The 20,945-nt window shown below is 38.5% G+C and overlaps 1 protein-coding gene across 3 annotated transcripts; it reads right to left on the reverse strand.

Moving 5' to 3' along the window:
* Positions 1-17,609: 17,609 nt before the first annotated feature.
* LOC147867011 (putative phospholipid hydroperoxide glutathione peroxidase) lies at positions 17,610-20,201 on the reverse strand. Of its 3 annotated transcripts, none has more exons than XR_015532425.1 (7): positions 19,887-20,201; positions 19,711-19,787; positions 18,811-18,872; positions 18,608-18,726; positions 18,337-18,510; positions 17,934-18,028; positions 17,610-17,821 (listed from the first exon to the last, which is right to left on the reverse strand). XR_015532425.1 is itself a non-coding variant. In XM_087339825.1 (6 exons), the coding sequence occupies exons 1-6, from the start codon at positions 20,160-20,162 to the stop codon at positions 17,999-18,001; spliced, it is 738 nt and encodes a 245-aa protein (XP_087195951.1). In that variant the 5' UTR covers positions 20,163-20,201; the 3' UTR covers positions 17,610-17,998. The 3 variants fall into 3 exon arrangements, 1 of the variants encoding a protein (XP_087195951.1); XR_015532424.1 differs by having other exon boundaries at positions 17,930-18,028; XM_087339825.1 differs by having other exon boundaries at positions 17,610-18,028.
* Between the last annotated feature and the right edge of the window lie 744 nt (positions 20,202-20,945).

A 20,945-nucleotide genomic window follows, 5' to 3' on the forward strand; every position in this document is an offset into this window, starting at 1 on the left:
AAGGCGCGCAAAGCGTTCTTCGAACTCCCAGAGGAGTGTTGATGCGTTTCTTCCCTTGCCGGGGGACTCCACCCATTCCATGAAGTCTCGTTTCGAAAGCCAGAGCGCGTCGTCCAGCCTGTATTTTTCTAGGAGTCGGCCTTCGAACTCCTCCCAGGTACGGCTCTCCGCCCGCACCTCGAGCACCTCCGCATGGATGCTCGGCATCGCCACTCGAGGAAACCCGGCAAGACGCCTCTCTTCCGGAATGTCCCGCATCAGCATTTCTGCCCCGTAGGACGCCAAATACTTCGTGGCATCCTTTCCGCTGAACCGGCCGATCGTACCGACGACCGCCTCAATGGCTCTGTCGAGGGCGTTGGTGCCCTCGCGTGCACTCAATATCCAATCCACGGCCGAAGCCATGGCCTCTGCAAGATCCGACCCCTTCATCTTCTGCTCTTCTGCCGCCTCCTTCACGTCGGGTTCACCAAGATGTCGAGGTATTCCTCGCGGATGCGTGGAATGAGGCGGGACCTCGGGGGTCTTGTCCCGAAGAGCAAGAGAGAAAGGAGAAGGAGAGAGGTCCACTAGGTGCGAGCGTAGATCCACAGGGACACGGCCCTTCGACACGAAGACGCGAGCAGGAAACCAACACAGAGAGACACGAAGGAATGTATGTGAATATTAACAAAGACAAACAACAAAAACACGAAGTCGGTTACAACCGAACAGGCCGGCGAACAGATGCCGATGCCTGTTCGTAAACGCACAGAAAGAAAGAAGTAGGTTGGAGGTGCTGTCGGAAGCACTCGGGCATTCCTCAGAGCAGCGCGAGCCTCCCGAAACCTGCACAGAAAGAAGCTATGGAGTTTGGAAGAGAGAGAAGCCTTCGGCCCACAATCCGACAGCACTTCGTCCTCTCTTATTTCGCGATCCCCTCCCCCTTCTCGTCTCCCTCCTTTTATAGGCAAGGAAGGAGCCGTTTCCCCTTTACTTCCTACCCACTAAATCTACCTACCTAGGATCTCCTTTATGTACAATATAAGGCGTACGGGCATGAAGAGCTGGTTCCTACGCTCCGGTGCACCGATTCCGCTTGTGGACAGTTTTCTTCACGACAACGGGTGAGGTACAAGATTATGAAAAAGAAAAGGTTAAGTTTGCATTATATACAAGAGATTAATATGTTGAGTAAGTGTCACCATGTATGACTATTAATTTAGTCCAAAATGGATGAAGGTATTTTGCATGATTAATGGTCGTATACATTGGAGGTATAAACCACCGCTCTAGGTATTTCCTCCATTGACATGAGGCATGTGTCCATGTATAACTATTATTACTAATTCTTTGGGACATATGTATGTCTATAGTAGTCCAAGGGCAGTTGAAAGGGTAAAAATCTATGCTGAAAGTTCATGTAAATCATTTTAAACATAATATAAACCATTGTTGGGAAAAAGAAAAGAAAAGGTGAAGCACAAATGAATAGCCACCTCTTAAGAAAGTGAAGTACAAAATCATGGACAATATATAATGCACATGAAAATGGAAGAAAGGATTACACCAAATTTGAAAGAAAGTTTGGTATTGTAATGGCCATCAACCCTTAATATGCACAACGACTAACTAGATTCTCCAACTTTTACATGTAATTACAAATAGAAATGTTCCTCATCTTAACATTATTCTGCATTGTTCCGTCATTAGATCATTGACAATACATATATAATATTATGACATGTCACCACCTCATACATGCTAATTCATGATCACCAAGTGTCATGCTTGATGGAAGTATATTACCACCTAGTTACAACACAAGTATGATGAATCCTTTCTCAAACCAAAAAAAACAGCTACCACATTCTACTTAAAACCCAATAGCTCTCTGGAACGTGCGACTTAATCTTTACAATTTTGTATACTAAATGTAGTCTTCACAAGGTTTCAAACAAGATATTAATAACTAAATTTGGTGTCAAATTCCTTGCACAAAACAGACTAAAAACCTATCCAAACTGGCAACTCACATCTATCTATTATGTTTCAAACACATCACTTATTAGTATTCAAAAAACTAGAACAAAAGGATTTCAAGCTTAGTATACTCGAGAATAATGAATACTTTCTTAAACTCAAATATACTCAAGAGAAGACTTACAAGAAAAGAACCAAGATGAGCTATATTAAGCTAAGTGGGTGTGTTTAAACCTAGATTATGCACTCTCAATGAGAGACTACAAAATACCCAAAGCTAAGAGTGAATACCTACCTCTCTCCAATGCTTTTCTTATACAATGTTCCCACAAAAGTTTGTGTGGAATAAATTTGCTTCCAAATTCCCCTACTTTTCTTAAATACATACTCTAAACACCAGGTCATTTGAAAGAGGTAATATGTCACAATTTAAGAACTCTCTGTCCAAAAAAGGCACAAAGTAGGTCATTTCACAAAAAAGACTATTGCATGCGTAAAGGTTTTTGAAAATTGAATCAAAATATATTGATTTATACCATGCCCAAAAATTTAGGGCTTTCAAAAAAATGGCTAAATAATCGATATGTGAAATTTACAAGAGAACATACAAAAATTACAAAATGACTAACTTCTATATTTATACATATTCATGAATCGCCATCTTGATGTAACATACAATATTTACATTTCATATATGAGAACCATCACTTCCCAAAGATATGTCTTCCCCTTCAGACCCATCCGATGAACTAGAAGAGCTTTGTGAGGACTCATCCTCATCATCACTAGCAACCAATGCATTGTATTCATCCAATTGCAATCCAACGTCACCGTGATTATGAGACATACTCCTTGTTCGTCTCTGTGTTGCGTCAAGAGGCACATCTGGGATCTTCTCTTTTATTATCTTGATTGTACTCTGTCTTAGATGGCCTGTTTTGGTCAAGGAGAAGTCATACACTAGTATGTCGACATTATCAAGTGTTAGAGTAGGCGTGCTAGGTAGATTCTTTCTTCTCCGCTTTCTACTTGTGCCTCCGACATCCCTAACCATCTCTAAAGAGTACTTCCCAGAAAATGCATCTAGAGAAGAGGTATGATACCAATGAACCACAATGGATTGAACTTGATTGCCTTAATCATCCTTAATATTTCAGTGATTTTAGCAATCCAAAAGGGATGACCCAACTTATCACCCCCAACTAATGTTGCAACCAACATACTAACTTGTAGCTCATGTAGATTGTCTTGCCACCTCGCCTCTACAACATGCAATGTTCTTGGTCCCATGTAAATATCTCTTTGTCATGGACGAACTAGATTATTCAATTCAGGATTATCTAGTGGTTGTGAACGAGTCGTGCTCGTCATTGATGGGCCACCAATATTCCATTTGAATTGATTTTGTAGTGGCCAGTAACCCGCGAAGTGGTTACCTAATATCTGTTAGGAGACAGGTCCCTCCGAATAGGAAGTGAGAAGAACAATGTTGATGGGAAATCGGATGATAAGTACCCGGCAAGACCCGAATGGTGAAGACCCGGTGTGAACCGGATGAGGAGTACCCGGCAAGCGCCGGATGATGCAAGCCCGGTGAGGAGTGCTCACCGGATGAAGGGACATATTCGTAAATATGTTTCTGAAAAGTCATTTTAGTATAAATATGACTTAGGGCAAACTTAGTAGAGTGGCCGTTGTCATTCTTGTTGGCGCTAGATTAGAGCACAACAGTGTACAGAGAGAGAGAGAGAGAGAGAGAGAGAAAGAAAGAGTTCGTATCTCTGTTGTAACCGCCGCCTGTGGCGAAGACAATGAATAAGAGGTCGTTGCCTTTGTGTTCATCTATATGTATATTGTTACATAGTGATAGTTAGCAGTCAGTGGACTGCCGTGGTTTTTTCCCCATGTTTGGGGTTTTCCACGTAAACATCCTGTGTACTCTTCTCTCCATTGTGTCGTGCATTCATTCCTGTTTTCTGTATTTGATTCTAAGCTCGGTTGTGGCCGAGCGTTGTTCATCGGGAACGTGTAGTTCTTGACAATATCGTAGGTTGAGGATTAAAGAAGCTACCCCACCATTCCACATCCTGATCACCACCGTACTTTTTGGTACGCTCAATATTTTTGCGTTTTCCTTCAAGGCACCGCATCCAATATATCGTTTGCTCTTCAATCGAACTACTAGTAGCCAATCTTTTATGGTCATCATTGGGCATTTGTTCTACACCATAGATTATTGCATCTGGAAAATGCAATAAGAGCGTACATCCGTCTCAATGTGGCTCCCATTGCAAACTAGATGAGTATTGTTTGGCATACAACATCGTCTGGTTGTGATGGACCGAACTTTTTTGGATGAGGAAGATGTGGTTAAAACTGATATTATTAAGCGGAGCAAGAACCCTACAGCGAGTCCCATCACCATCCACACAGAAGCGTTTAAATTCATAAACTTCATCTAAATGTTGTACATCCGGCTTTGGGGTATAAACTTCAATGATCAACTTTGACCGCATAGGAAGTGTGAAAGCATCGCATCTCATTAATTTCTTGGAGAACCTACTAAACATTTGATCATGTGTGTGACCAACTAGTAAGAAGTTGACTTTAATCTTTTTGAATATACCTCTATCTATGAACATGCTTAAATAACCAAACATGGCCGAGTTTTTGTTTTCTCTTGCCGTGTTGTCTAGTTGCACGTATAATACCAGGGGGAGAATACCTTGCCAAGTCTGTAAAACTCTCTACATGACTGTTACTGTAAGATTAGGGTCATTGTGGATATTTGGATTAGTTAGGAACACTTGAGGCCTTATTGTTTGACAATACAGAAGACAACCTACTAAGTGCATTTGCACTAGACATTCATCTCCAATATCCTTGGGCAACCTTTGAAAGTGTGGCAAACAAGTTTTCTTCTGATCCATGCAATCTATAATCAAGCACATGTACCTTTCCCGGTGATTGAAGCGCTTTATGACGATGGTGTATAGCTTTAGATCTTTCCAACGCATCTTCTCGATGATCTTTTAATAAATTCTTATAATTCTTTATTTCTTCATCCGTTGTCCCACTCTTTGCCATGCTTTTTAAACGTGCACGTATAGAACAAACACCCATTCGGACCTTACGGGGTATGATCACATTGTTAATCTTGAATCTCCATAATCGATTAAAATGTCGATATTGTATGTAAGGTACACTTTCTAATAACATCCCATCCTCATGAATCAAAAATGTTTTTAGGTCCCTTTCTCCTCATGAATGGATGGATGAATTTATGGTTGGCATTAGCTTTGTTTTGGTGGTGTTGTTCTTCTCACCGAAACAGCCATCAATTTTTGTATTGCTTATGATTTTATAATACCAGGGTGTATCTTTTGATTAGAAAAAAATAAAAAAATAAAAAACATGCCATCCTTATACGCTTGGTACATCTCACGACGAGTGAAGTTATCTAACAAATGTAATTCTCCAGTGGTGGGCATAAAATCACATTGTTTCGAGAAATATATCTCCATCCATCTAACGGCATGCCGCAGACCCTTACATCCAGATGCTTTATTATTGAAAGGTACCCACGAGCCCTTTACTAATCGATGTTGAATTCTCTGGAACCTCATGTTACCAATGCTATAAGCAATCTAGAAAGCAACTCGACAACTCTTCATACTAAGCGAAAGGTAATATTCCGCATGCATTGAAGTTGACGTTGTCGTATGGTCCTTAACAAGTTGCATATGTGAAATCAAAAAAGTATCTTGTTCGTCGCCATTAAGTGACAAATACCTATGCCGCAACCCCCTCAAGTTTGCCTTTCCAATTTTCGGAAGACATAGATTCCCACAACATGGCTTGCTTGTATAAAATGAAATTTGACAATCTGAATGCAAAAAATTGTATCTTTCAACACTCACTTGTCGAGGAACTCTTCAAAATTTGAGAGGCTTATTGACACAATCCTCATCAACATTAGATAAATTAGACTCTTCATTATTTGTAACCACTTTATTTTGTAGTCTACCTAAGCTAAAAGGCTCGATCGAAAAAGTGAATTCGAACTTTTCCCAACATTATCGTTGGCACCATTTCATATTTACATGGTTATATTCCTCAGTAGAGAATAATGAGTTATTAGATTATTTAAAAGGCTGAATGGAAAATAGAGAATTTTTACTCGATGTTGAGGACATCTTGACTAAGGCTAACTACGATCAACTAAGTCGAAAATAATTCAAAATTTTCTTCTATAATAAGTCACATTTAAAAATAATTTTAAAAATAAATAAATTATATAAGGTAAAGTCATTTTCTCATTGTCACTATCGCGTTCAAGAAGCACAAGAGTATAGAGCAATCACAAACTCTCCGTTTTCGCTTACCCAGTCACCTCGACTCAACCTCAACACCATGAACAAGGGAAAGAAAATTACCAAGTATCTTCTTTTAACTATTTTTTAAAATTCCGTAAAGAATCTTAAAAGATTCTCTTTTTTTTATCAAATTTTGCGTTGACAACTCGATGGACTGCATCAAGTTCCCATTGAAAAGATAGGAACTCGATGTAGTGTCCGAATTGATGTTGCTCAATGTTAAGAGCTCAAGGGGGTTGTGCAGGGTCCGAATTGATGAAGGCAATTTTGTAACAGACTCCTGCCACCCCAAAGCCTTGAAGAAAGATGTTCAAACAAAGAACAACTTAAGTGTTGCTTTGCGCCCATACATTAAAGGAGAGCTCATGGTCGCGCAAGCAAGCACCCCACCTAAGACTACCCGGAAAGGAAAATCAGAAGACAAGAAATATAAGAAACGACAGCATCTTAAGGACGACGACCTCAAAGTACCCGAGTTCGTCAAAGGTGAGGAGGAAGATACACAACTAGAAGTAATTCTTGCAGGTGGCCAAATTGCCTCAGGAATCCTCACCTCAACACAAAATCAGATTCGTGAAAATATCACAAAGACTAAACTTGTCCGTAAGGGACAATTGTTTCATTTACCGATTTGTTAAATTTAGAGGCCACCAATCGATCCAGAAACAGGAAGACGGGTTGCATTAAGTGCATGTGCAGAATTTGAAATTTAGCAAAATGAAGATCAATCCACATGCTACTGTTGTGCCATTCTTAGTAATGGTAGACCCATATCAACGCCCAACTATAGCGAACTTAAAGTATAGTTCGGTAGATGATTATACATACTATGTTATTGGAGGATCCCACTCAGATGTTGATGCTCGACGTCAACTTGTTAAGGAGTATCCTCTTACATCGTTCTTCAAATATGTAGAATGTAAAGTGTTTGTTGGTCTTACACATGAAGAAGCCAAGTTGCTAGCCTAGGACCACAATAATGACAATGCCTACAAAAGATGTCATGTATAGAGCACATCAGGTTCTTTCATCACGAGTACCTTGATGCTTTGCAAAAATTTGGTCCTAGGTTGCATCTTGGATTGTGACGACAATGTCTTATTCAAGTGGGAATATCAGTTGATGAAAGCACAAAGTCTGAAGGCTTGAGAAAGTATGACTCATGGTTTCAGCTTGCTTTCAGGACAAGGGAGGTGTGGGACCTCCAAGATCAAATATTCAGTATGTGGGAGTGAAAAGAGATAAAGGGTCAACGTTCAAAGAAGGCTAGTAAGTTGGACCCTCAAGTGGAGATGAAGTCTAAGTCAAGTAAAAGTGACTTTGTGATAGAGGAATTAACCAAGGACATGAAGTTGCTTCCTTGGCGATCATTGCAAGGGATAAAAGATGACAGATTATTAATATATGTATTCCTATGTATTATCAAGAGTGGCCGCCAAGGAATTTAGCTTGGATGAAATGGCCACAGAGTTTCAAAAGTGAGTAATCTATGTGATCATTGTTTTTTATTGGATTGCATTGTTAATTTGCTCTTGATTCTAACATTTATGTGTAATGTTTTTTAGCCATAAGGTTTACATGAAGATGCCAAAGTTGATGATGAAAAAGTTGTCCCTACCTACGTGGGAAGAAGTGGAGCAGTCGTGCTCAAAAACATCATCTTATAAGGCTCTTGAAGAATTTTTCATTGCATTTAGAGAATGGGTATGTGTGGTTATATCTTAAATATAGTTGATTTTAGGATAATGCGCATTTTCTTATAAAGCTTATAATTGCAAAAACCACCTCGCTCCAAAAAATTGGGTGATAGCAATGAAGACATTCCAAGTGCATTCATCAATCATTTGCAACGAGCGAAGTATGAAAAGCGAATGACGAAAGGAAAGGAGCTAGAGGTGCCTGAAGACTCGGATACAGTGAAGAGTTTTCTACACAAGGCTGATCCTTTCCGCCAATTGTATTATAGTGTATATAATGGTGATTTGGGTAATATGCTTAACATATTACCCAAGAGGCATTATACATTGCTCGTCGTGGACATACCATACGAGTTTCGAATAATGGGGTCCACATACAACGAGGTGCCTTATAAATATCCTCAGATAGAAAAGATGGTGAACGACTTTGCAGAGCTAACCCTGGCTCCATTGTGGCGAATTGGTGATATTTCATAGTATGGGTCAAGCTTTATTGATCACTACTGCATTAAAGTCGAGATGCCATGCAACTGAACACATGGATTGGTAAGCTTTAAGTTGTTTCTATTTTATATATGGTTTCAATTGTACTTACTATATAGATATTGACTTATTTCTATTCCATTACAAATAGGGTTAAGACGAATATAACTCGTACCCCACACAATCGAATGGTGAGCGTTGTGGAGCTTGTGTGTGGGGTACTATGTGTCATAGACATATGCCATGAAAGAAGGTAGGCATTGAACCCAAGACCTCATGGTCTCTATTGGGCAACCCTACCACTTGAGCTACATATGCATCCTAGTATTTAATTCAACTTCATATAGTGTAGATTGAACATTGGAAGTTCCTAGCTTGCATGTATTCTCATTTTCTAGCTTGCATGCATTCTCTATTGCATGCATCCTCATGCGTACTCTATTGCATGCATCCTCATGCATACTCTATTTCTAGCTGGCTTACATAGCCCTACCTTCTTGTATAAATACTCATGTGCACCTTGATTCTAATCAAGGTGAACAAACTGTCACGGACAAGTATAATAGAGTAGAACAAAGATAAGACTAGAGAACGAGAGAGAGTAAAAGAACAAGAACTCAACTTATAGAACACGAAAGAAGGTAGGGATTGAATGAAGCCCTTCGCGAGATTCTCAGCCAAATATGTGCGGAGAGCCTCAAGTTCGGGTTCGGATAACCCATAGATAGGACCGAATGGGGGATGCTCGCCAGGTTGGAGTTCGATTGGGCAATCGTAGGGATGATGAGCTGCTAACCGATCGGCATTCCGCTTTTTGAAGATGTCGGAAAAGTCGTTATATCGGATGGGTAAATTGGTGATAGGAACGGTGGCGTTTCCCGACACAACAGCCAATGTAGCGACCAAACCGGACTTGACCGTAACAGAATCAAGAGAGTGTTGTGACCGAGCTGGAATTGGCGTTCTTGGAAAAGTGATGGAGCGGCTACACCAATCCACCGTCGGATTGTGTGTCTCCAACCAAGATAGCCCCAACACAATCGGATGTCGGGGAGTCGCGATGAGGTAGAAAGTCAGTTCCTCCTGGTGTGCCCCGATTTGATATACTAATGGGATAGTGGTTTTAGTAACCGCCCCCGACGAGAGAACTCGTTCGTCGATTGCTTCAACGGATATGGGTTGTGATGTGCGGAAGGTGGGGATATTATGTCCAAATACAAACGATTTATCGATAAAGTAAGTAGATGCTCCGAAGTCGAGCAAGGCATGAGAATGTATTGAAGTCGAACCAAAACAAAGGCTTACTTGCAAAGAAAACCCTCCTAATGGCGGTACAGACTTGTAGGAGCATGGAGAAGGTGAGTAACGGGAAGCGTTCAACAGCATGGCTCCTACTGCAACTGGACTTGGTCGTTTTCCGGGACAACAACCTCCTCCGCCGCCACCTGTGGAATTATCGACAGGTGGAAGTAAGGGTCATGTGAATATGAAGACTACTATAATTCAGGTGTATTGACTCTCAAGTCTATGATTTATGCAAGAGTTGCCCCTATAACATTTGGTTTCTCTCATATATGCTACTGAACATAGATGTGGAGTGGTGGTAAAAGGTCAGAATTTGAGTGGAAATATCTCTACCACTGATCCTTTGAAGGATAATAGGCCATTGCAAGTAGTCGAAGCTCTGGATGATTCTGATAGTGCAAAACATACTGCTATAGTGGTGAATGAGCTTTCACATGAGATGAGACAAATACTTCGCTCCCATGCATTGAACCAGGAGCGCTTGTCTCAGGGAAAGAGTGTTGCGAATGTTGTGCTTTTGCGAGGGTGTGGAATCCGGATTCAGGTCAGCTAATTTTGTTTTCACTTTTGGATCCTGATTACAAATATGCATACTTCTGGTTAGCCATTTTGAAGAAAGAGTTTCCTAAAACTTCATATCCCTAATCAATAAAGTCAAGGGTTACAAGAATATGATGAAGACTGATGTCAAATCGGAATGGTTCATTAATACTCAAAGACATGCTTATAAGCTTGGTTTGGACATATTCATGATCACCATTTGGCATTCATACAAGCATTGTTGAAATCTAGCAAGATCAAGTGTGTGAATCATTGCTTAGTCAAATGCCACATCACTAAACTTTTTTGCTAGAAACACTGAGACATTTGAAACTGGTAATATGTCGCATTCCCTTATCGATAATTACATGAGATGTCAAGAATTACTTTTTTTGAACAAATTTTCAAGAACCTATCACGTATGCGTACATGATTTTTAAAGACACCACTAAAAAATGCAGTTAATCATTTGAAGATTAAAAATTTAACTGACATTTTTTCAATTCAAATACAAATTTAACTGATTCTTAGATAAGATGACAGGAATGCATCCAAATATAATTGTAATATACTTCATTGTACAGAATGTTGAATTCGAATCCAACTTAACAAATTTAGAAATGCAATTATGTTACTATATTTGTCTCTAAAATTTATAAAGATTGATATGTCGAGTTTGTAAATAGGATTTATGGATATAACTAGAAAAAAATTCGCAAAAGAAATCTCATGAGATACCATGCATGCAAAAAAACCACTACAAACATTATATGTCAATCATACATGAACAACGTGAATGCATTATCATATGAGCAACCATCTTGCCTTAATATTATTGTGTTTACTCGAAAATAGTTTACCAAGATTAATGACAACAAAAATCATATAATAAACACTAAGTTCAATTATATTAATCGAGAAACAATTGATAAGTTAAAATCATATGTTCAATGGAAATTATACTTAACCACATACTCTACAAGTCAACCTTTGTAACATATGATAGACACATTGAGTTCGAGACACCAATAGGATAGGTTAAAGAAATTATACTCAAACGAAAAGTTCTTGTACTTCAAAACAATATGTCAGTTACAAATACAAAGAATTATTCAAATCACTCCATTAGGAGGTCTAGAATAGGATGTTCTCCAAGATCAACTGGTTGTTGTGTCATATCCGCTTGTTCCGTCTACTCAGTTGAATCTTGTGTTTGTTCGGACTCTGGTACATCCTCGAGGTCGACAAGGTCCCCTCCATCTTCGTCTATAGGTTCCATTGATTCTTTGGAGGTCAACTAAAACATCTCAGTTTCATTGATATGATTTGCCCCAACCTCCTGGTCTTGGTAAATCCTCGAGGTCGACAAGGTTGCCTCCATCTTCGTCTATAGGTTCCATCGGTTCTTAGGAGGTCAATTGAAACATCTCAATTTCATTGATATGCTTTGCCCCAACCTCTTGGTCTTGGTCAGGACAATCCCACATACCTTGGATCCTCATTTTAATAAAATTAACTTGTGAGGGGTCCTTCTCCAAGGCGACACAGTTCCTGAACCGTTTCAGGGCACATGTAGTCGTTCCTGAATAAACAATCGTAAATGCGTAAGTAAGAAAACAAAGTCGAGAAAATCAATTTTATATTAAGATAAATTGATCATACTTATAAGAATACATGTTCCAGAGAATAAGTTGAGCACCCAATCATCAAGGTTGGAGAACAACTCGATCAATCGATTTATTAAACGTTGGGGCTTTTGGTACGGGTTAACTAGACACTTGTCGCCAAAAACATGGCATAACTTCTTTGTCACAGCTGGGCACATGATATAATTAATTTACGACGTTTCGCTCATTCACATGTACCCGAGCCTTCTTCTTAGAAATTGCGTCATAGTGTCATGGACAAGTATAATAGAGTAGAACAAAGATAAGACTAGAGAACAAGAGAGAGTAAAAGAACAAGAACTCAACTTATAGAACCCGTAACTTGTGTTGTTCACCTTGATTAGAATCAAGGTGCACATGAGTATTTATACAAGAAGGTAGGGCTATGTAAGCCAGTTAGAAATAGAGGATGCATGAGGATGCATGCAATAGAGAATGCACGAGGATGCATGCAAGCTAGAAAATGAGGATACATGCAAGCTAGGAACTTCCAATGTTCAATCTACACTATATGAAATTGAATTAAATACAAGGATGCATATGTAGCTCAAGTGGTAGGGAGGTCTTGGGTTCAATCCCTACCTTCTTTTGTGGCATATGTCTATGACATTATCCTCCCTCTAAGGCCGCCTCCTAACACCCGCGGCCGGTTTATGGGGGTATCGTTGATGAAAAGCGCGAATTGCCTCCGATGCATTTTGTAAATGTGTAATTGGTTCCCATGTGGCGTCCGAAAGAGGGTAACCTTTCCATAAGACCAAGTATTGAAGTTTCCCTCAATGCAAGCGAGAGTCGAGGATCCGGTCAACCTCATACTTATTGTTAATTAATACATTGCCGATTTTCGCTTATTTCTCTCTCATTTCCCTTTTTCATACTTGTCTTCAACTCAATCTTATTCTTGGGTATGACCTTAACACATAAAAAAGACAAATTGCTTTACACTATTTGAATACTGTGGAATTAAAACTTTATTGGAATATAGATGCATCGAAGTGGGAAATGGAGTTTATGGAACTCATAACATGATTTTTTAACAAATCATATTGAATTATATTTTTAACAAATAGTATCATTACCAAACCACCAATTTTATTGTGTTTGAGCTAAATTACAACAAACGGATACTGACAAGAATTTAGCATTCATTTAACACATCGAGGAAATTCCAAAACATGTTTGAGCTAAATTACAACAAATGGATACTGACAAGAATATAGCATTCATTTAATACATCGAGGAAATTCCAAAACATGTTTGAGCTAAATTACAACAAATGGATACTGACAAGAATTTAGCATTCATTTAACACATCGAGGAAATTCCAAAACATGTTTGAGCTCTAGGCATTTGATGCCTCCATCAACGATTGGTCAATGACAAGAATTTAAAATATACATGGATACTAACTTCCTCAATATGACACATGGTTTCAATTTCGTGGTTCAGTTTTGGTTTTCAAGTCAGGTCAAAATTCAAATTTTCAATTAAAATTATTTCATTATTTCAAATTTTAATTTTTCAAAAATTTAAAGATTTTCCCTAAAGTGTGAGAATTAGACTTTAAAATGAAAATGTTGTTTAAATAAGTATTAAAAAAATAATCAATTGGCAACCCTACACCATCAAATCGTTTAAACCAAACCGAATTGTTCAACTCCCAAACTGAACTTGAGCCGAACTAAATTGAACCTTTTAAACCATTAAGCCGTTAAGCCACAGTTTCGTAGTTCAGTTCGGTTCAAACCGAACCGTTGCCAATTGTTACCTTTGGGTGGCCCAACTTTTGGGCTATCTTTTGGTCCTCATTTTCTCCCCTTTACATTCACTAAGAACAACTTTCCTCCATGTAACTTTTCCACCCTAATTAATTAAGATATACATATTTTTTAGTTATCTATTAGCTATTTAATTGAAACGCGTCATATATCTTCTTATGTAGTAATTATTTATTTAATTAGGACTAACATATTTGTTAATTAGTGTAGTGATTATGTGTGTTAATTCTAAAAGTTAAGATGACTTTGAGGCTTTCATCATTTCATGGAATGGAGAGATAAATGTTTGTATGTTTTAATGAATGATGTGTTCTTTGTGATTGGGGAGGGATGTTTCCTAACCCCTTGGGCACCATGAGGAAAGTGACCCCGTGGAACTCAATAGAGACCCATAAAAAACTCTTAAGGTATACGTTGTGTTGGCCCCTTCAATCAAACTTGATTCAAATAGCATGTAATCTTATATTCTTACACATGGCAACCCACAAATTAAGCATTGTCAACCTCACAATAATACATCTCTCTAACTCTTTACTTACAAGTCACAAAGGTTGTGACATCACACTCTCCACTTATCATCGACTTTGAGTCACAATATGCTTGTGTGGATAATAGTGATGGAACTCGTGGATCATAATGGGTATATATCAGTGAGGTGGATGGTGGATTCTCAAGTGGTCTCCATATAGAATAACTTTTCCACAAGATGAAGAAATGGAGCTAGAGTGTCATGAAAATATACATGTGCATGTGAATTATGAGTGGAACCCCCAAGGAAGATGGCATTCCTTAGGTTTTCGTAGAGTTGAGATTCTTATCACAATTCATATGGATTTGCTTGAAAACACACATTGTGTTGTCACGTAAATGTGTGCATGTGCAACTTGAGCAAGACCACTGAAGTAATAGACCAAGGAGGACGTGATGTTGTGTGAGAAAATTATTTGAACCGTTATAGCGAAATCTCCTTGCGTGAATGCCCTTTCTTCTAAAGTTGCCAACATGTAATGGTGCACAGTGGTGAAGAAGAAGACCCGAAAATACTCTCAAACCAAACCCTATAACTCTCCAATAGAAAGGTAAGAGGAAGAAGAAATAAACCCAAAAATCCCAAGTGAGAAGAAGAAGAAAGCAAACCACCTCCAAAAGATAAACTTAAGGGTGCACACTCTAAACACAAAATGAGCAACCCGAAATAAGCCCTCTTCTTATTTTTTTATACAAAAGGGAATAGTTCCATTATCCATAATACATACTCAATGCCACCATTACGCCATTACATACTCAATAACTTTAACCATTAAGGCATTTACTTTCACTTATTGCATACATCTTTTTATGAATATATATTTTTCTATGGCTATGGTTGGACCCCCTTTTATTCACTTTTCACCTTTTGGCTTGCCACATCACAATAACCTTTGTACTTATGTAGCTCACGCAAACAAGAGTTGGAGTACAAACAAGTGCCACCGATAGGTGCCATCATAGGAGTAGAAGCGACACAAGAATACAAACCATAACAATAAGGGGAGATATCAAAACTAAATTAATTGAAGAGGAAATAATTATCACAACCATTGGCATGATGACATATTGATAAGGACTAACCGAAGAAAAATGAGAGTGGTGGCATTGAAAAAGGATAGATACAACGGCAAATATTATAACCAATGAAAGCATTGGTGTGGAAACATGTATCACAAAGGTTGGGGCAATGGCATGTCAAGAAGGATGACTTAGACAAAAACAAATGTGACAACAAAAGCAAGCTGACAATGTGGGTGGCTGAAACTACTAGATTCGACCAACTAGTGTACCCCTAAGTTGTGGGCCTCTACCCAAGGCAATCCCAAGATGTTTAGATGTCAAGGGTAAGCAATAAGATTAAGGCTAATTTCTACGTGATGTGATCCCAATTGAATAAGCAACATAAAAAATTTCAATGTGTAACCACACCTAAAGAAGGAAAGCAATCTTTGATCACTTCCATGAAGTTTGGGGTGGTTTTATAATTTAGCATTGGCAATGTTGATGAAACAAGTTGTGTCTCTAGAGGCAATCGACACTTCGGTTGAAAAGAAGGTTGAGCCACTAATGAGGTGTACAACAATAAGTGAAACTCTAGGTTCAACTAATTGGGGGTTGAAGCTTTGGCAAAGAGTGCAAAAGTCAATGTTATCCAGATGTGTTGCTCCTATTGCAACTAGACATTGCCATTTATGAATTGGTATACTCCATAGAGCATGCCCCTTGTTGTTGGTCTGTTGTACAAGAGTAGGTCATATGTCTGGGTTTTCCATAGTACATTCAAAAGTTGTGATCCCAATGATGTTGTCATTGGATAGAAGTCAAAACCAGTTGGCAATTTTGTCATATATCCTTATTGTAGATTGTAAAGTTTGTTCATTGCAAATCAACATTTTTGAAGGTCACGTTGATTAGCATATGGGATTAGGCTTAATACACTTGATTAATACATGTACATGAGATTAACATCAAAATAAACTCATATTAAGATCTAGATTGAAGATTATACAAGACATCCCTTTATAATGTATGGTTTACAAAAGATACATAGTGAATAAGCACAATGGTGATAACAAGAAATGATACAATGAATGATTAGAAGAGAATTGGGTACGGTGGGTTAGTTGCAAGGATCCAAGCTATCTGATCTTCGACGAGGCCTCACCTACCATCAATGGTCACGCCGTCTTCATTGTTGAGATAGTGTCCTCGTGCCACTTTGAGCCTCCTTCCTTGCCCGATGAGCTAACTCTACCTTCTTTCTCTTTGACACAGCTTCTTCAAGTGGGACAAACCCTAAACACTCTCAAGTAAAAAGAAAATAAGAAAAGGAAGAACGAACCTAAACTCCTGTGAAAAGATGAAGAAGAAAACCCTCAAATCTGTAAGTGTGATGAGGAGAAGAAAGAAACCCTAAAATTCAAAGAAGAAACCCCAAATTCCCAAGTAAGTGCAGTGGAGAAGACGAAGATTAAGAAAAGTCCCATAAGACCCTAATGGTGCACTCTTGAAACACAAAATGAGCGACCTGAAAGACTAGACTGGTCAAAACTTCACAGAACCCATGTTTGCTCTAAACCACTAAGAGAGAATAGATTTCTATGAAATCATCGAAAAATGAGCTTTTGGACGAGTTTGTGATGATTATCAACACCTAAAAAGCCACTTGAGCTTCATCAAAACTGGTGTTAAACTCCCTGTGAACAAATGATGCAAACAAATTACACATCCTTCTATTGAACTGGGGTGAAATCCTTACATCCTAAATTACGTGATGTGAATGCTTGATTCATTAACTTGAGATGATCTTGCACAACCTATTTTTATTTCTCTAACATATGGTAAAAGAATGATCCTCATTAGTATGTCAATTTGACTTCGAATCTGTTGTTTGTCTGAGCATAAAATGCTTCTGCAAAATAACAACCAAAATATCCACCATCCATGCCCAAAGATAAGTGCATTTTGAGTTATGTTGGAGGAAAAAGTTACTAATAAAATGAGTGATTCAGTGGCTAGGCTTTCTTGATAGCTTCGTCACATTTTGACCACAAGGTTGCAGAAGTATATTTAATCCTTACAATTACATACAAGTTTACAGAAATACCCATACATACAAACACACTTCTATCCCAAGAATGTGTTCATATCAAAATCGGAAATTCAGTGACTATGATTTTTTATAACCTCTTTCATGAATATTTTACTACAAACCAAGTTAATCTTCTTACAGAATAGAACAAAACATTTAACAAAGTTTGAACAACTCAATCCTGCAAATATGACAGCGTTCATATCATTACACAAAAATAGTTAGTAGAAAACAATTTTGAGCCTACATTCTGGTGCGAGTATGATAAGTAAGCTCAGTTTTTGTAAAGCATATCCACTTCATATATTAGCAAAGAGAATAAATGTACAATTAAGAAACACATGCCTCAATCATGATTGAGGATCTACTCCAATCAGAGTAGTCAATGATCCTGCAAAATATTCAAGCATTCGGCAAAAGCCAATCATACTTTACAGACCAGTGAGAATTTATCCCATCTCAAATTTATGCAAATTGAATTAATGCATGGACACCATACATGCCTGAATTGAGGCATTCTTTGTACATCAGATACAAGTTCTGAGCATAGTTGAATGAAGAACACAGTTCAAGAATCAAGAAGCTTCCTTATGTCTTTCTGCAAAAAAGAAAGCCATCACTGCATTAAATTAACCTATGTCCCAGGATAAGAAAGACAAGGCAAAATATTGCTCTCCACTACAACTCAGAGGACCTCACAATTTAAGCCATGTTATTTAGGTAGTTTACAATATTGCAACTGTTGATTTGTTTAACCGCACAATAGAGTTCTTCTAGCATAGACTTCTATGCCTAAGTTGATGCTAGCTTGAAACCATATCACAATCCTGATAATGGATTGAGTGATTATAGGCAGTGTTTTTCCACTAATGCTGCCAGCAACATATACAATAAAATAGGACACACCTCAATCTGAAGTGGAGAAACCCCTGACTCATATCGTTGCACAACCTGGCCATTCTTGTCAAGTAAAAACTTTGTGAAGTTCCACTTTATGTTATCATTTCCGAAAAGTCCTGAGCTCTTGCTGGATTTCAGAAATTTATAGACAGGAGCAGCATTAAAACCGTTCACATCAACCTATACCACAGAGAAAGAGCATTATTTCCTTCTTCTTCCTTTGAATTCCAGGAAAAGTATAAAAACAAATGGTTGATAAAAACAAACAGAGACTAGCCTTGTCAAATATAGGGTATTCTGCTTTGAACCTCGAGCACGCAAACTCTTTGATTTGTTGATTAGTGCCAGGTTCCTGTCCTCCAAATTGGTTACAAGGGAATGCCAATACTTCGAAATCTATTAGAGAAAAGGAAACATCAAACACTCTACATGTATAAAGAGGCGCAAATTCATGAAAAGATGTTCCATAAAAATTCTTGCCTTGACCCTTTAACTTCTTGTATAACTTCGCTAAATCTGTGTAATTCGATGCAGTATAGCCACTGTAAACACAACATTATGTGCTAATTTTTAAAAACCAATGTGGAAGCATTACCATTACACATCATCTACGAGACTTTAGACATCCAGCCATTGCTTATAGATTCGTGAAATAACTTAATAAAATTCAAATAAATAAATAGGTTTTTCCAATATACATATAAATTGGCATCATGGTAAATCATATGATTTGAAATATTAGGGTTGTGAGTTCAGGTCTCAAGAAAGGGATTTTCATTCCATACTATTCATAATCCTTCTTAATCTCGCCATCCGTCATAAAAATAATCTGGAATAGTTTGTGTGGACTCGAAAATTTCTCTAACGGAACAGCTTCATAATAGGATGATAGATAAGGATACAGTACAATCCATACAGAGATATTTGTCGTATAGTTTTAGGAAAACACAACAAGAAGGTATTTAACATATGAATCATGTACAACATCAGTTTGCTCCTAGTAAATGGGTTTACAAGGTTTATATTCAAACTCTGAGTTTAAGACACGCTCAATTTACCCTTTAAGACTGGCATTACATATTCACATCCAAAGCTGAGGAGAAATAACCTACGGACATGCTAACAAAACGTGATGTGTACATCCGATCACACAAAATTATCAGGAACTAGCCACATTCAAAAGTGCCACGACCTTTGATTGTATCAAACTTTCAATTTTCCACGAAGAAGAAAAGCATTAAAAAAAAAAGTCTATTGATAATAAACATTGGCAAGAAGCCTATGGATAAAAAGATCCAGAAATAAAAGAAATGGACAAGTTTTACCATAAACAGAAGGATACAAGCTACCGTTCTAAGTCCAAAGAAAGGATTAACACACCAGCGGGAAGCGACATTTACAACAAGCAAAACTTTCCCTTTATATTTGCTCAAGGCCACATCTTTCTTGTCAATATCCTGTCCAAAAATAGGCATAGGAAGACACAGGATATAAACAAATAAAAAAACGGGAGGAAAAGGCATGGCATAAACACATGAACATAGGTGGGTGGGTACCTTGACAGTAAAATCAAATATGCTCGTTTCTGCAACAACATTTGAAGCTTTTCTAGAAACGGATCTAGCCGAAGAGGAGGAGGAAGAAGAAGAAGAAGACAGAGAAGGGAGAGGACGAGATAGGGGTAAAGGGATGCGATTACTGTTACCACAGAAGAAATGCGACGATCGATGGAACGGTGAGATTTGAAAGGAAAGAGGGGGCGATGAGAGGGCATCATGGGTAGTTCGCAGAGACGCGATGGAGGAGCAGGAGGTCACAGTCATCATCGCCATGGAAGGAGCTCCCTTCTCTCTTATCGGGCCCAAACACTGTCTGGATCAACCAAATTTAGTGAAGCAAAATGCTTTGATTACCTTCGTTTTGCACTAGTTTTCATGTTAATCCATCCACAAATCATCGATTAGCGGCAACTAATCCATGCTTACTAGGAATCAGCCACTGTTCGGTTTCCGCTTAACCGGTTTGGCCTTGTCCAAACCTAACTGGCATTATCCGGTTTGGACAAACCGTTTAGCCTTAACGGGTTTGTCCCCATCCGGTTCGGTTTGGCTTTAGCCTTGCCGAACCGAGCCGAACCGACCCACCAAACCGTCTAATCGTTTAAAAACTGTTTAACGACTCGGTTTAGGCTTGAACCCAGCCATTGCCGACTCCTAATGCTTACCTCACTTCTCACGAATCTACGTCACTCGATCCGCTCATAATTTGGACTATCTAACTTTTGAGTTCTAATCAAGCGATTGTTTGTCTCAAAGCATGATTCTTGAAAGATAATTAGCGCCAACTTTGTATCGCTCCCTTGGGACACAGGCAAGAGTGTATCTATTGTCTCTTGTTCGATTGACGTTGAGAAATCCTTAGCCTCAACCATGCACAAAATTCCTCTCCCTCATTTGTCGCTCTATTTCTTCCATGAAGATGATCGTGATTTGGTTCAATTGCTTTAGACCCACAACTAGTTAGTTTTCCGCACTTTTGAATGTGTTTCTTCTTCCTACCTGCTATCTATCTCATGAATGACCCTCATATGCTTCACATTCATGCCTATATGTCTT

This window comes from Azolla caroliniana, unplaced genomic scaffold (genome assembly GCF_043228905.1).
Source record: "Azolla caroliniana isolate FFs.n. ecotype wild unplaced genomic scaffold, voAzoCaro1.0.p SCAF_2, whole genome shotgun sequence".
Classification (NCBI taxonomy): domain Eukaryota; kingdom Viridiplantae; phylum Streptophyta; class Polypodiopsida; order Salviniales; family Salviniaceae; genus Azolla; species Azolla caroliniana.

Excerpts from the sequence above, each read along its gene's own strand:
- LOC147867011 (XM_087339825.1), bottom strand. The coding sequence starts at position 20,162 with ATGGCGATGATGACTGTGACCTCCTGCTCCTCCATCGCGTCTCTGCGA. Across the intron at positions 18,727-18,810 it reads CAAGAAGTTAAAGGGTCAAG|ATTTCGAAGTATTGGCATTC; the intron begins GCAAGAATTTTT and ends TTTCTCTAATAG. Across the intron at positions 18,029-18,336 it reads TTTCTCCACTTCAGATTGAG|AAAGACATAAGGAAGCTTCT; the intron begins GTGTGTCCTATT and ends TCTTTTTTGCAG.